General features: G+C 46.2%; 1 protein-coding gene across 1 annotated transcript; it reads left to right on the top strand.

Moving 5' to 3' along the window:
- Positions 1–525: 525 nt before the first annotated feature.
- SMU1 (SMU1 DNA replication regulator and spliceosomal factor) lies at positions 526–12,428 on the top strand. The gene is made up of 12 exons (XM_084278915.1): positions 526–595; positions 811–1,021; positions 1,134–1,286; positions 1,823–1,933; positions 2,192–2,320; positions 3,046–3,165; positions 4,066–4,182; positions 4,354–4,481; positions 7,348–7,474; positions 9,801–9,968; positions 10,255–10,407; positions 11,034–12,428. The coding sequence occupies exons 1-12, from the start codon at positions 570–572 to the stop codon at positions 11,130–11,132; spliced, it is 1,542 nt and encodes a 513-aa protein (XP_084135041.1). The 5' UTR covers positions 526–569; the 3' UTR covers positions 11,133–12,428.
- The last annotated feature ends 3,552 nt before the right edge of the window (positions 12,429–15,980 follow it).

Here is a 15,980-nt window from a genome sequence, read left to right as displayed (position 1 = left end):
ATATGACTGGCCTTATTGCTTGCCCAGCAAATATCTGGGTAATTGAAGTCCCCCATAATGACCAGCACCTGCGATCTTGAGGCTACTTCCAATTGCTTATAAAATGCACTATCAATCCACTCCTCTTGATCAGGGGGCCTGTAGTAGATGCCCACGACTATGTCACACATACTGGCCTGCCTTTTAATTCTTACCCACCAGCTCTCGACAAGTGGTTCATCCCTCCCCAGGTGGAGTTCAATACATTCCAGCTGCTCTCTCACATAAAGAGCAACTCCTCCACCTCGCCTCCCTAGCCTGTCTTTCCTGAAAAGCACACAGCCACCCATGACCGCGTCCCAGTCATCCAGGCCGTCCCACCACGCCTCAGTGACTGCAATGAGATCGTGGCCCTGCGACTGCGCAAAGATCCCCAAAGCTTTTTGTTTGTTCCCCATGCTGACGTAGGGGAAGGGGCGGGGCGCGAGGCCGGAAGCAGCGGCGTAGCGCGGGCAGGAAGAGGCGGCGGAGCCTGGGCGGCTGCCAGTTCGCCGTTCGCAGGGGCCTCGGCGACTCGCGGCTGCTTCGAGATGTCCATCGAAATCGAGTCCTCCGAGTACGTGCGGCGGGGCCGGTGGCGGGCCGGGGCCGGCGGCGGGCTGGGGCCGGCGGCGGGCTGGGGCTGGGGGCGGGCTGGGGCTGGGGGAGTGAGGTGGAGCCGTGCCAGCGCGGGAGCTGTGGCGGGGCCGTGGGGCGCGGGGGGAAGGCGGCGCAGGGCAGCCCGTGGGGCCGCTGCCGTGACCGCTGCCATGACCGCGCTGTTCCCTGCAGTGTGATCCGGCTGATCATGCAGTACCTGAAGGAGAACAGTCTCCACCGAGCCCTCGCCACTCTCCAGGAGGAAACCACAGTGTCCCTCAATACCGTGGACAGCATCGAGAGCTTCGTGGCAGACATCAACAGCGGGCACTGGGACACCGTGTTGCAAGCCATTCAGTCGCTGAAGCTGCCGGACAAGACCCTCATCGATCTCTATGAGCAGGTGAGGGAGTGTGTGCAGGCTGTAGGCGGCCTCTTCTGCTCCGTGTGGAAGCCTCTGCTTTGGGGTTTGCCACTTAGCCTTTGCTGATGCAGATATTTGCCTCTTGTTGCAGGTTGTGCTGGAGTTGATTGAGCTCCGGGAGTTAGGTGCTGCCAGGTCTCTCCTGAGGCAAACAGATCCCATGATCATGCTAAAGCAAACTCAGCCAGAGCGCTACATCCACCTTGAAAATCTTCTGGCCAGATCTTACTTTGATCCTCGTGAGGTCTGTTTATGTTTTTTCTGGAGATATCAGGATGCTCCCCTCCATAACCCCTAGCATTGGTCCGAATTGCTGACTGCATACAGCATCTTTTCATTTTCACTCTGGCAGTGGGAATATGCATCTCTGCTGTTTGGTGATGATTTTATGTATTTTGTTAAGTGTTTGAGAAACTATGAGTAACACTTGATCATGAGGCAGGGGAGCAGTTGTTTTGGAGTATACTGCTGATGGGTGTTCAGGGATTTGTACCTGTATCCTACCTTGCTTTTCCTGGTTTACACAGGAAAGAAAAAGTGCATTCCAGAAATAAAATTTCTGTTGGATAATAATGTCAACAGAGCGGGTTTTTTGGCTGATTATGTTGGCCTGACACTTTTAGTGAAAGCATGTACCAAATGTTTCAAGGGTTGCTGTTAAAGAGAAGGGCTGTTTTGAAGGCCTAAGAGGCGATTAATCTGGAAGGGGCTTCAGTTCAGAGCAACTAATTTTTTTATGGGCAATAGTTTGGAAGAATAATGTGAATAACTTACTTCTAGGCATACCCAGATGGGAGCAGCAAAGAGAAGCGGAGAGCTGCTATCGCACAGGCCTTGGCTGGGGAAGTCAGCGTGGTTCCTCCCTCCCGTCTTATGGCACTGCTGGGGCAGGTAATGCTTGGGAAATGTTTTAGTACCTGTGTCAATTTCTGTAAGCCTGTGCTGCTAAAACTGTGTGGAGTCATTCTCTTTCACTTGTGAGAAACATTGGGGGATAATGTCCTGTTAGGAAGAATAGTTCTGAGGAATTGTCTGTGGTGCGTTTGTAAAGGAACAAAAAAACCTGTTGCTCTGTGTCAGAAGTGGGTTTCAGTGAGGAAGGTCTATGTTAACTGACACCTAATGGAATGGCTTTCAACCCCTCAATAGGCACTGAAGTGGCAGCAGCATCAGGGCCTGCTTCCCCCTGGTATGACAATCGACTTGTTCAGAGGCAAAGCAGCTGTGAAAGATGTAGAAGAAGAAAAGTTCCCCACGCAGCTGAGCAGACATATTAAGGTTTGTTATGTTTGCTTTTATGTGTGTTACTACTGCTTGTTCCCTCCTGTGCCTTCTGCTGGTGGATAAGAGTAAACCTGAGTTTCCGCTCTCTTCTTAACTCATTTCTCCACATTTTTCTATTTTTTTAATTAAAGTTCTGAATGTTTTAATGAGAGTTTTAGATCAAGTCCATTAACGAGATTGAATGTTTGTAGTTTTGTTTACCAGTGCTGATACTGGATTTTTGCATTGATTGGTGAAAACTTTTTTCTATACTTGTTACAGTCACTTGTATTATTTTAAAAACGAACATAAAAACTACTTAGCATTCTCTCTGAAAGTTTAACACTTCAGTTGGAGTGGAGCAACTTGTACTACTTAAAAAATTTCTGAAGTCATCTAGGGATATATGGGTACTGGAAGGGTGTTTGTTAGGATTCAGAATTGACTAACAAAAGAGTATGAAGACAATCATCCCAGCTGCTGCTGTAAGCCTGGGGTGTTTGATGAACTGTATGGATGTTATCAGATCAAAAGGTGGGGTGTACTATTGTTTGTTTTCACAGTGCTTAGCAGCTAGGAAGGTAACTAACAGGGGGTTTTGCACCTTAACATCGGATTTGTGAATGCATACCTTTAGAAGATACTGTATTTCTGCCACTAAATGTGACTACGGTTTTGTTTCAACAAGTGTCATCTCTAAATTGCTCATTAGTGTTAATTTATGTTCTCCTGTGAAACAGTTTGGGCAGAAGTCGCATGTGGAGTGTGCTCGGTTTTCCCCAGATGGGCAGTATCTGGTTACCGGCTCTGTTGATGGCTTCATTGAAGTGTGGAACTTCACCACTGGGAAGATTAGGAAGGTAATTAACGTGGATAACTCACTGGCCAGACCACCTGGCTTTATTGTTTTGAGGCTATACTTTGTTTTCTCAGGAACAATCTGGAAGGGGTTTTTGCTTGGGTGATGCAAATACCAGTTTGGAATATTTATGTGGGTTTATCTTTCTTTTCAACTCTTTAATCATTGTTGCTTCTAAAATGGTGCCATTGGCACTTCCCTGTTGCATGAGGCTGTGGAGTCTGTTTGATGATGGGTGTTGCAGTTTTGTGAGGCTGTGCTGCTGAGACGGTTTCTTTAAGCAGCAGATAGAGTTTTCTGCCAGCCTCAACTATAAAAACCGAGCAATTCAAGGCCAAAGAGCAGGGTCGGGGGGGGAGGTTAGAGGTGTTTTAAGATCTGGACAAGGAAAACAGCTCATGAGGAAATAACTGAGAACCCCATTTTTTCACAGTCCCTGCTGCGAGCAGGGAAAGAAGGGAGCAAAATCCTGGCTAAAGCCTGCTAAGAAGGGTGTGTGTATGGGGGGGGAAAGTGTTTTAAGATCTGGTTGCGTTTGGTTTAAGATCTGGTCACGTTCCTGACTCTGGTTTTCCTGTTTTTTGCAGTGTAGTGTAATAAATTAGGTAGTTTCTCTCTTTGCTCTGTGTAGAGTCTGTTTTGCCCATGTCATTGCTGACAAAATGATGTCTCCTTGTCCTTATTTTGACTCCTGAGCCTCTTAATATATATTTTCTCCCCTGTCCAACTAAGAAGGGGAGTAATAGACTGACTTTGGTGGGCGCCTGGCCTCCAGCCAGGGCTAAACCACCACAATAGGCTATAAAATGTAACCGAAGTTTAAATTGCTTTTGCACTTTGCCTCAAAATGTATTGTGTGGAGTTCACTATTTTAACTGGTGGATATTCTGCTTTTGTTTAGGATCTGAAGTACCAGGCACAAGATAACTTTATGATGATGGATGATGCAGTGCTGTGCATGTGCTTCAGCAGAGATACAGAAATGTTAGCTACTGGAGCGCAGGACGGGAAGATCAAGGTTGGTAGAGATGGTGACCAGAAAGATACACTTGCGATTGCAGTAACATTGAAATTCCATGTAAATCAAATAAAGATGGCTCAGATACATAGGTATTGGCACTGATGTTCTCAGGGTCTGTGAACTCGTAACACAGTAGCCACTTGTATTTCATGCTTTTTTTCTCTCTAGGTGTGGAAAATCCAGAGTGGTCAGTGCCTGAGAAGGTTTGAACGAGCACACAGCAAAGGCGTTACGTGCCTCAGTTTCTCTAAAGACAGCAGCCAGATCCTTAGCGCTTCTTTTGATCAGACAATCAGGTAAGCAAACAAAAGTGAGCTACATTGCAGGAGAAAAGAGAACAGTATTTTCCCATTAAGCAGTTAAACTTTTGAATTTAATTCGTTTGACTTGGGATTTGATCCCTTTGCATTGAGCTTTAATACTAATAGGAGAGCGTAACTGCTGGAGGTTGGAGAGGAACAGTGTGAAGGTCTGACCTTTCACCTTGCATAACTTGGATTATTTGGGGGCTAGGGGCCAAGTACTTCTGCTCTGTTGTCATTGTCATTGACCTTGTATGTTTTATTTCTGGGAGAGTCCTGGCTGAAACTGTTGTCAACCTTGAAAAATAACATTTTTTTAAATGATAAGCTTAGGGTAGAAGAGATCTGAGGATAAACAGGATGATATTTTTTTGAAACTCACTGGCTTTAATAGGCAACATGGCAGCAGTTGGTTCCACACAGTTTATTTTCCTTGTGAAGCAGTAGGATGGTGTCTTCTTTTTTTCTTCTGACAGAAATCCTTTCAGAGCATCTTGAAGTATTTTGGTGCATCTCTTCTGCTTCCTCCTGATAACTGCTCAATAGAGCAAAGTCTCCAAAAGTACAGAACTGCTTGGGTAGTGATGGCTCTGCCATGGGCTTGCATAAGGGTCTGTGTGTCCCTGTGAGCTGCATGAGGCTGAGAGGAGATAAGCTGCATCCCTGCAGATTCCAGGACAATATCTTTGTGTAGTGCTGAGTCTCCCTTTGCTGTGCTCTGCTAGCCATTACTCTGAGAGGGCTCTTGTCCCATCTCACACCCTGAATGTAATCCAGCCCACAGACCCAACCCTTTATCTCTCCTGGAGGCAGGAACTCCCTTTAGAATGGGAACAGAAAACATTTTTGGGGCATTAATTCTTTTCAGCAGTCTGACGTGGAATGCTAGAGATCCATCCTGGAAGACAGCCAGGCTGGTGGACCCTGAGAGCTGCAATAGCAGGAGCTGTGATTTTTACCTGGAAATGGCAGTACAGCCTTTCCTGTGCTTTTTGGAGCTGGTATCTATTCAGATGTACGTGGTCTGTAAGGGAAGAGAGCTGGGCCTGGAAAAAGAGAGCTGAGAAGGGACCTGGTTGCCTCATCTAGAGTTTCAGATAAGACAAGGCCAGCCACTTCTCAGGTTCCTGCTTTCAGCTGCAGCAAAAGGCCTTCTGAGATCTCTTCCAGCTGTAGTTATTCTGTGATTCTCAGACATGTACCACTGCTTTGGAGTCTGTCAGGAAAAATTGCAGTCAATTGGTTTGTGTGTTTCTGATTGCCAAAGAAGAAAACCTCATTTCAGAGATATGAGTGCTATAGAGACTGGATCACTTTTCTCCACTCCCAAAAGATAATTTCTATTTCTCTAGGTTGTCTCTGAAGTTCAACTTTTGGGCATGCTTTTGTTTCTCATGTAAACCATCTTTTGTGTGGTGGGCTGACCCTGCCTGGAGGCCAGGTGCCCATCCAGCTGCTCTATCACTGTCATCCTCAGCTGGGCAGGAGAGAGAAAATACAATGAAAGGCTCCTGGGTCGAGATAAGGACAGGGAGAGATCACTCACCAGTTCCTGCCAGAGGAAAACCAGTCAACTTAAGAAAATACTCTTTTCTTTTTTTAATAAGTTAAGATTTAATGAGAAACAAAACCAAATGCTAAACCCCCTCTGCCCTGCCCTTTTGCTGCTTTTTAGACGCAGGTTTACTCCTGATTTCTCTCCCTCCTCCCCTCCCATGCCCCGTGGCACAGAGGGAATGGGGTTTGGGGTCAGTCCATTGCATGTTAACTCTGCCACTAGTTCCTCCTCAGGGGGAGGACTCCTCACACTCTTCCCCTGCTCCAGGCTTCCTGGGGTTCACCAGTCTGTTCTCAACATCAGGAGGTTTCTCTCAGTTCACCTGCCTGGTCTGTCGAGGTTTCTGACTTCCCCATCTTTCTTTTTCAGAATTGAGCTGCAGGGTCTTAAATTGTGGATCAGATCGATCCAGTGCTTGATGGCTGTGTGTGCTCTGTTTCTCTGAGTGGGATTATGCAACATGCTTAATAGCTTTAAGCTCTTGTCTGTACTGTGAAACCCAGTGGTACCAATGGTACTGCTTTAGATGAAAATAGAGAAACATGTGGATGTGGAGGCAAGTGCACAGTGAACAGGCATTATAAAACCTCTTCATGAGGGATGTCAGTCAATCTGCTTAAATCCTGATATATGTGAACTGCAGCAAAAGCATTTTACATTTTAATTGGAATTATGCAAGGCTGGATGTTGAATTAAGGCCAGGAAGCTTCAAATGGAATAAGGACTTCCATTCTCAAGGCTTCAAACTTCTGCTTGAAAACCCTATTTCTGAGCCAGTAGGCATTACAATTTAAAGATTAAACACATCAGCAGAATGTTTTCCTCTTAGATGCTTGAGCAAAGAGTTGCACAGAAAGAGACAATGGCAACAGCTTGCAAAAGAGAAGAATGTTGGCTAGGTTTAAGGAAAGAATTTTCTTAACTCAACTGGACAAGGCCTTGGCCATGGCCCTGAGCAAGCTGACCTTACTGTGAAGTTGAGGAGTCTGTTGGACTAGAGCCTTCCAAACTAAATTGTGTAACTTTGGGGGTTTTTAGCTTCATAGTTTCCTCTTTCATAGTCCTGTCTTTGGACATGTACAGTGTATGGTACACACAGCTGAAGGTTGCTGGTATTTCCCTAAGGTTTACCAGGAACACATGTTTGAAAGCGGCTTATGATAAAGAATTCTGACTTGTCTAAGTTTAGCACACTTTGTTGTTGCCTGTGATAAATGTCTCTGATTTAAAATATGGTAAAGCCAGGGGGTGGTTCATAATACCTGAGCTGCTCACTCAGCTGTAACCTCTGTTGTGTGACAGGATCCATGGTTTAAAATCTGGGAAGACTTTAAAGGAATTCCGTGGTCACTCTTCCTTCGTTAACGAGGCTACCTTTACCCAGGACGGCCACTACATCATCAGCGCATCCTCTGATGGCACAGTGAAGGTAAGGTGGCATTTGCCCTTTGTGGATAACACATCCAGGCTCTTTGCATGTTGCAGTTGTTTTGTTAGAGCTGCTGCAGTCACTGGAGAAGGACTCTTAAGTTATCTGCAGCAAGTCTTCTGCTGGTGACCTTTGCTGCAGACTGATGCAAATGAGAACTGCTGAGGTTCCATACTGTGCTTACAGACTGCTGCAGAGCCTGTTTCTACTGTGTTTATGAAAGACATAATTGCAATACTTGCCTGCCTGTTCTTGCTTCGTTCTAGAAATAGACTTGACTGTGACATTTCTTGTCCTGGAATATGGGGATTCCCTTGTCTGAAGTAATGGCATTTTCTTGCTTGCTGTGTCAGATACCTGTTTATATCTTGGTGCTTAGGAGCCCCTTGCTGTGCAAGCTAGGTAATCTAGCTCTGATGAAACTGACTGTAGAAGTGGTAGGTTTGGCTTCTACTCTCAGCAAGGAGTGGAACTACTCAGTGTGGTGCTGTTAGAGAAGTAAAGCATTTGTGTGTACAGGGCATGGCTGAGTAATAGCAAAGAAACAAATACAGAAACAGCTGCATTAAATAGGGCAGTGATGAAGTGCATGGGGGATGGATGGGTTTATTGATGTGGCCTAGGAGCATATAATACATTTTGCTCTCATTAAATAGGATGTTACTTCAAACCACTCTTTACTCCCATGATTGGGACAGTTTAGCAGCTTAAGAAGGTGATGTCTTGGATTTCAATTGTACTAGTATGTAAACAGCAAAAATATTCCACAGATGAGTTACTATATATTTTAAATATTAAACAGTTCCATTTCCTGTTCCTAAACAGCTAGAACAGCCTGCACTTGAGCCTGAAGCAGCTCTAAGCTGGGATGTCACTCCCAGCAATATCAGTGAGGCTTTGCTTTTTCAGAGATTTTCATGTCTGCCTTGTGAAGGCAAATTGCCTGTGCAGAGGCTGCACACATGTTCACTGTCTGTGAAGTCAGCTAAAACCAGAAAGCAAGTCTGGAGTCACCCCTGGGGAATATGCTTAGTGAAAGGGCATCAGGCTGAATTTGGATAATGGGAATTCAGCTCAGTTGTGAGATTTTAAAAAAATGGGGGTTTTTAATGTGCTTTTGTGGTGAGCCGACCCTGGCTGAAGGCTGGGTGGCCACCAAAGCTGCTCTATGACTGTCCTTAGGTGGATAGAGGTGAGGAGATATAACAGAAGGCTCTTGCCTTGAGATAGGGACAAGGAGAGATCATTTAGCAGTTAACATCACAGGCAAATCAGACTCTACAAAGAATAAAATGCATCTAACTTATTACCCAGACAAAACAGAGGAGAGGAATGAGAAACAAAACCAAATCTTAAACCCCCTTCCCCCCATCCCTCCCCTCTTCCCTGACTCAACTTCATTTTAATGAGTTCTCTCCCTCCTTCCCCTGAGAGGCACAGGGGGACAGGGAATGGGGGTCAGTTCAATGCATGTCTCTGCCACTCCTTCCTTCTCAGGGGGGAGTTCTCCTCACACTTCCCCTGCTCAGCGTGGGGTCTCACCCACGGGTGACAGTCCTCCTCCAATGTGAGCCCTTTTCCATGGGGCTTCAGTTCCTTGTGTGGCTTCCATGGGGTGCAGACCTTCAGGCCCAGACTGCCCCAGCAGGTTTCCCGTGGACTCATGAGCACCACCCCAGCCCCTGTTTGTGTGGGCCCCTGTCTCCAAAGGTCCTGTCAGGAGCTTGCTGCAGTGCGGGCTTCCCTCTGGATCAGTGTCCTTCATGTGTTTCCACCCACTCCAGCTTGGTGTCTCCCCACAGGTTGTAGGTAGAGTCTCTGTTCCCCCTCATCTTCCATGGGCTGTGGGGGGACAACCTGCTCCACCACAGTCTTCTCCACAGGCTGTAGGGCCATCTGTCTCTCTGGGACTGGAGCGCTTCCTCCCCCTCCTTCTTCCCTGGCCTTGATGGCTGCAGAGTTTCTTACATCTCCCCACTCCTGCCTCTGGTGACAGAGAGCAGCTGCTCACTCTTTTAGGTGTGTACTCCTAAGCTCATTCTCTGAGGTGCTGTGACCCCTGCTGATGGGGTCGGCCTGACTCAGCAGCGGGTCCAGCCTTGAGCCCAGCTGGTGCAGCTCTAGGAGCTTCTAGCAGTTTTTCACAGAAGCCACCCCTGAAGCCCCCAACACCCTCTAGTCTTGCCATGCAAACCTTAAACTACAACTTTTGGAATTAATATTTCCTTTCAGGAGTCTTTTAAAAATTGTAAATCCTGCGTACTGACTCAGCTACTTTTTGTTTATTTTCTTAAAGCTAATTGGGTTTACATTGTTTTTATACTAGGTTTGGAATGTGAAGACGACAGAGTGTTCAAACACCTTCAAATCTCTTGGCAGCACTGCTGGGACAGACATCACTGTGAACAGTGTCATTCTTCTGCCTAAGAACCCAGAACACTTTGTTGTTTGCAACAGATCGAATACTGTCGTCATTATGAATATGCAAGGCCAAGTATGTGACCTTACTGGTGTCTTTTCAAGTCTCTCTTTCTCTCTCATTATTTTAAGAATGCCAAAACCTGTTTAATAACCTAGCCTAGTGTTAAACCTGATTTCTCTCATTTATTTTCATGACAAACTATTCTGTACCCAGCTTACAGTACAGCTTGACTTGCAGAAGGTGATGGTAGCCGTGTTCTAAACAGACCTATCACTGTCTAAATATTTTTAGCCCTGACCATAGTAATGACATGCTGCAGTTTAATCCTGACAAATATTTTTGGTCGCTATCTTTGCAGATCGTAAGAAGTTTTAGCTCTGGTAAGAGAGAAGGTGGTGACTTTGTCTGCTGTGCGCTCTCACCTCGTGGTGAATGGATCTACTGTGTTGGTGAAGACTTTGTGCTCTATTGCTTTAGCACAGTGACTGGCAAGCTGGAGAGAACTCTGACTGTAAGTTCTTAGCTTGGAGCTTTTGCAGGGATCTAAATGTTTGCTGTTTGTCAAGTCCTCAAAGAGAAATCTGTAGCAAGTTGTGTACTGAGGAATCTTTCACCTCTAGCAGCGATTGGTAACAAACACATTCCAGAACACTTTGCTGTAGAATGTTCTTAGCCCTCTTTTATTTAAAAGTTATGAAGGTGTTTACCATCAAACCTAGAGTGAATTGGTTCATGCTTGCTTGAATTGGAGCACGTGTTGACCTGGGCTCTAGCTGATGGAGAGTCTGAGCTGTCAGATTTAAAGCTGTCAGGCTTAAATTTGCCTTGAATTAAACTAGGGAGGGGGGATTCCAGCCTGAATGTCTGAATTTAATGGAGAATGCTTAGATGTGGATTTAAAAAAACGTAAATCTTCACTAAGCCTTCCCTCACTCAACAGAAATAACTGCTGTGTCACAAAAATTGTTTGTGCTGGAACTTAATAGTGGCGTGGGGGTCATGTTCCTCTGCTTTTGCTGTATGCACAAGGTGTGTGAAACCTCAGCTTAGCTTTCCTTTAATTCTTGTTCAAGCAGAGTTTGTGCCTGGAATCTGCTGAAGGGAAGAATCTGATAAATGTTTCTGCTTGTTCTCTAGGTTCATGAAAAAGATGTGATTGGCATTGCTCACCACCCCCACCAGAACCTGATTGCCACTTACAGTGAAGATGGCCTTCTCAAACTCTGGAAGCCATAGCTCCACCTCTCAGCGAGCTATGGAGCCTGCCTGTTAGCTGCAGGTCATTGGTGTTTGTGCTTTGACAAGGTCTAAATGCACGGAGTGTGTGATTTGCTCCATTTTCAGTTCAGGTTTATAGACAATTGACATTTTTAATCCTTGCTCTACAGTTAGGTAGATTGATGCTTGAATATAGCATCAGTTAATTTTGAATGCTTTTATTTTCACCAGCATAGCCGAAGCAACTTCAGTGAGTGTTATTTCTGTCTCCTGAAGTCTGTACCCTTCCTGCAGTGTTGATGGAAGTTGAACAAGCTAGGAACTGAACACCAAGTGGTTGCTGACTTCCTAGAGTACAGTAAATCTTTTTTTTGTGAATTATGTGGAAAGGGAAAACTGTCTTTTCTCTGCTGAGACAAAGGCAGTTTTCCTGAAATACAGGTATAAGTCATCTTCTCTGTCCTCAGCTTGAAGGGAGAGGCTTCCCTAGTCCAGTAGACTCTTAATTTCCCAATTATATGTATTAAGTAGTGTCATGCAGCTTCCTCAGAATGAAACCATTCTTCCCCATCTCTCAGCACTTCCTGCTATAAACCTGCCTGGTGTGGCAATGAGGGATAGTTGGGTTTTTTTGAGTTGTTTGGTTTTGGTTTTTTTTAATTTCTTGGCATTTTTGTGGGGATAATATTTTATTTTACTTTAGTTTTACTTCCAGAAGGAAGTAAATTCCTAGAAGGAATTGCTATGTGAGACCACTCTCTGTAAGTGGGTAATGTCTTCAGGCCAGCTTTCAACCCAATCAGACCTCAGGGGATCAATATTCTACAACATGCAAAAGCTCATGTTGGATGAGTTCCTAGAGCTGTGATGCTCAGCATGCTGCAGTTGGTGTTTCTTTTTCCCCCCCCAGTTTATTCAGTTTAGCTTCCTATCTTCCCAGAAGGTTGTTGCATTCTTAAGCTTTAAGTAATTACTTGTAAGATTTTTAAAAGATTTCTTACAGCTGCAGTCCTAATCGAGGTGATACGTATGTACCTTGTTAGGATAAAAAAGCAGCTTTCAAGCTCTTCACTTTGCAGCAGATGATGATGATCCTGACTAACACACACTGCTGTGAATGTACAGCAGAATCTTCAAGTCTTGACCGTAGTTTTTCTAGGATGCGGCAAAAAGTGAGGTTTTGTCTGTAATGATGAGACAAATGTGTAGACTGTTTCCTGTCCTCAACTCTTGTAGAATGCTCACCTGACACTGTAATCTTTCAAACAGTAATAACTTCCCTTGGATTTAATAAACTGATTTAGGTTTAAATAACATGACTGCTGTGGGGTTTTTTTCTCATTGGAAGGGCTGTATCCTAATGTAAGTGTGCATGGGCTGTCAGCTGGTGGCTGACCTGCAGCACTGGTGCACTTGTGTTTATATCCCTCTAAGGAAACGCAGAAACACTGTAGCTTACCTTCCCCCATAGCCCTGCTTGCTCACTGCAATTGTAGTGTTTAGGTTCTATGTTTAGCTGTAATGTTTTAATTCTGAACTTGTTTTTTACTACCTTGGGTATGGCAAAGTTGTTGTTTAGATAGCAGAAAGTGGTTATTTCTCCTTCCCAGAGAGACACTAGTGTATAAGGAACATCTGACAGTAATTCATCCGATAAGCTCCAGAGGCAATTTGTACTTTTGATACAGAAGATCTTGACAATATTTTTGTTATTCTCTAACGTGGTTCACTTTGCTTTCATATTACACAGGGTTGCTAATCCTCAATGTGTAACCCATATCATACACTGTTCTGTAAAAGAAAAATAGCTGTAGCAAACAAGACTGTCAGAATCCTGAATGTTTAAAGACTGAAGTACATTCTCTAACTTTAAAAATATGAGGAAAATCTCATGTTTCTTAAACATTTTATTGAAGAGCTTCAGAATTTATTGTGTCAAGTACTTAAGACAAAGAAGCAGAGTGAAGTAGCACGTACAAACGGGCGATGGTAACACTTCTGGGCTGCAGACGTCGTTTGTAAAAGAGCTGGCAGTTGGCAAAAAAGTACAGTGATGATCTTGAAAGTCTTTATCTTTTTAAAGATTTATTTTTTTATATACAAATGCTGTTTTTAAAACCTTACTCTAGAAAGGCATTTTCTCCCTGAAGAATCAGCCAGCTGTCAGGCCACTTAAATGTAAGACTTGCAGAAGGCAGCACCTGGTGCTTTAACCAGTGTCAAAGCTCTGCTCAGCTGCAGGCCTTGCTTTGCTTGGAGCTGGTGACCTCTGTCATGCACAGCGGAGTGCAAAATGCTTTGTAGGGGGGTTGCTGTGTGGTGAACGTGCCCCAGGTCAGGTCATCCTGTTTCTGAACCGGGGATCAATGGATTCCAGCCTCACGGGGACGCAACGGGCCGCCTGCACGTGCTTGCAGGGTGTGTGTGTGGAAGAACTGATGCTGTCTCAGCGAAAAGCGGGGCCCGAGGAGGCTCCTGCCCAGCTGTGCAAAGGGTGCGTGTGACTTTGTAATGTCATTGGGACCACACTTTGACCAGCTCACACGTAGGCCTGTAGCTACAGGGCCAGCCCTGCGCTGGTTCCACCACCAGCCCTCTACGAGGTCGACTGCTCGGAACCGGCACAGCCAGAGCCGTAGCGATAGATGGTGAGCTGCAGGAGCGTTTGGAGCCCTGCCAGGAGGAGCTCCTGTGAAGCGGAGACACCCGGCAGGAAGCGGTAGCTCTCTTGCAAGAGAGGCTGACGTGGCGCAGGCGTTGCCAGGGCAACAGCGGCCCAACACCGCCCATCGCCTTGAAAAACCTTCAAGAGACGCAGAGAGCGGAGGTCAGCGCATGCGCAGTGCTGACCCTGTGAGCTCCTGTGGCCGGGCAGGTAAGTTCTGTCTCTCAACACCCAGGGAACTGTCTCACCTACTGACAGTCTCTGAGACCACAGATTAACATGGCCTGCACCAGGCAGAGGGCTCACTGAGCGAGCTTTAAACCAGTTAGGAAGGGGGAAGGGGACACCACGAAGGCTGCTGGGGTCAGGCAAGTGTTTGGGAGACATGACAAAGGTAAATGCCAACGGCACAGGGACGGGCTTGGGGATGTTGTTCCACGTGATAGCAGGGAAAATACTGTGGATTGCCCTGAGGACTCCTCAGTGGAGCCTCCATTGCCCATCCCCTGTTGGAAATCTCCCTGCGATTTGTGGAGGATACCTGCATCTGCTGCCCCCCTGAAGTGCCCATATACGAATGTGCGCTGCATGGGTAATAAACAGGAAGAGTCAGAGATCTTCGTGCAGTCACAGGGCCACGATCTCACTGCAATCACAGAGATGTGGTGGGACGGCCTGGATGACTGGCACGCTGTCATGGATGGCTGTGTGCTTTTTAGGAAAGACAGGCTAGAGAGGTGAGGTGGAGGAGTTGCTCTTTATGAGAGAGAGCAGCTGGAATGTATTGAAGTCCACCTGGGAAAGGATGAAACATCAATTGAGAGCTTGTGGGTCAGAATCAAGGGTCAGGCACCGTTGTGGGTGTGTACTACAGGCCCCCTGATGAGGAGGAGCGAGTTGATAGTGCATTCTACAAGCAGCTAGAAGTAGCCTCGAGATCCCAGGCGCTGGTCCTTATGGGGGACTTCAATTACCCAGATATTTGCTGGGCAAGCAACAGGGCCAGTCGTACGCAGTCCAGACAATTTCTGCAGTGTGTAGAAGACAATTTCCTGCTACAGATGGTGCAGAAACCTACAAAGGGAGGATGGGTACTGGACATTGTTTTTACCAACAAGGAGAGACTTGTTGGGGAAGTGAAGGTCGAGGGCAGCTTGCAACAAAGCAACCCTGAAATGGTCGAGTTCAAGATCCTGAGTGGAAGAAACAAGCCAAAAAGTAGGATAGCTACCCTGAACTTTAGAAGAGCAAACTTTGATTTCTCCTGCAACCTAATAGGAGCTGTCCCGTGGGCTACACTGTTAGCAGGTAAGGGAGCCTGTGAGACCTGGGTGGCATTTAAACAGTGCTTCTTCCAAGCCCAGAATCGGTGCATCCCTTTGAGCAAGAAATCGGGAAAGAGAGGCAGAAGACCTGCTTGGATGAGCAGGGAGTTAATGAGTAAACTCAAAGGGAAGCAGAAGGTCTATGAATTGTGGAAACAGGGTCTGAGCACCTGGGAAGAACATAGGAATGTTGTCAGAGCCCGTAGGGATGTGACTAGGAAGGCTAAAGCCCACTTGGAAGTGAAGCTGTCAAGGGACATAAAGGATAATCACAGAATCACAAGGTTGGAAGAGACCTTTGAAGATCACCAAGTCCAACCATTCCCATCCTATGCTAAACCATATCCCTAAGTACCTCATCAACCCTTTTTTTGAACACATGCAGGGAAGGTGACTCAACCCCCTCCCTGGGCAGCCTGGTCCAGGCCCTGACAACTCTTTCAGTAAAAATTTTTTTTCTAATGTCCAATCTGAACCTGCCCTGGCACAGCTTCATGCCATTTCCCCTTGTCCTATCTTCTGTCACCTGGCTGAAGAGACCATCGCCCACCTCTCTACAACCTCCCTTCAGGTAGTTATAGGTGGTGACTCTCCCCTCAGCCTCCTCTTCTTCAAGATAAACAGCCCCAGCTCACTCAGCCGTTCCTCATATGATTTGCCCTCCAGCCTCTTCACCAGCCTGGTTGCCCTTCTCTGCATTTGCTCAAGGACCTCAATGTCCTTTTCATGGGGGGAGCCCAGAACTGCACACAGGACTCAAGGTGTGGATTCACCAAGGCCAAGTACAGGGGCCCAATTACCTCCCTAGACCTACTGGCCACACTGGTTTTGATACAAGCCAAGATGCCATTGGCCTCCTTGGCCACCTGGGCACAC

This window comes from Gallinula chloropus (genome assembly GCF_964237585.1).
Source record: "Gallinula chloropus genome assembly, chromosome: Z".
Classification (NCBI taxonomy): Eukaryota; Metazoa; Chordata; class Aves; order Gruiformes; family Rallidae; genus Gallinula; species Gallinula chloropus.
The sequence above is the reverse complement of the archived record's forward strand: the minus strand, read 5'-3'. Positions and strand labels throughout refer to the sequence as shown.

Excerpts from the sequence above, each read along its gene's own strand:
- SMU1 (XM_084278915.1), top strand. The coding sequence starts at position 570 with ATGTCCATCGAAATCGAGTCCTCCGA. Across the intron at positions 2,321-3,045 it reads AGCTGAGCAGACATATTAAG|TTTGGGCAGAAGTCGCATGT; the intron begins GTTTGTTATGTT and ends CCTGTGAAACAG. Across the intron at positions 9,969-10,254 it reads TTATGAATATGCAAGGCCAA|ATCGTAAGAAGTTTTAGCTC; the intron begins GTATGTGACCTT and ends CTATCTTTGCAG.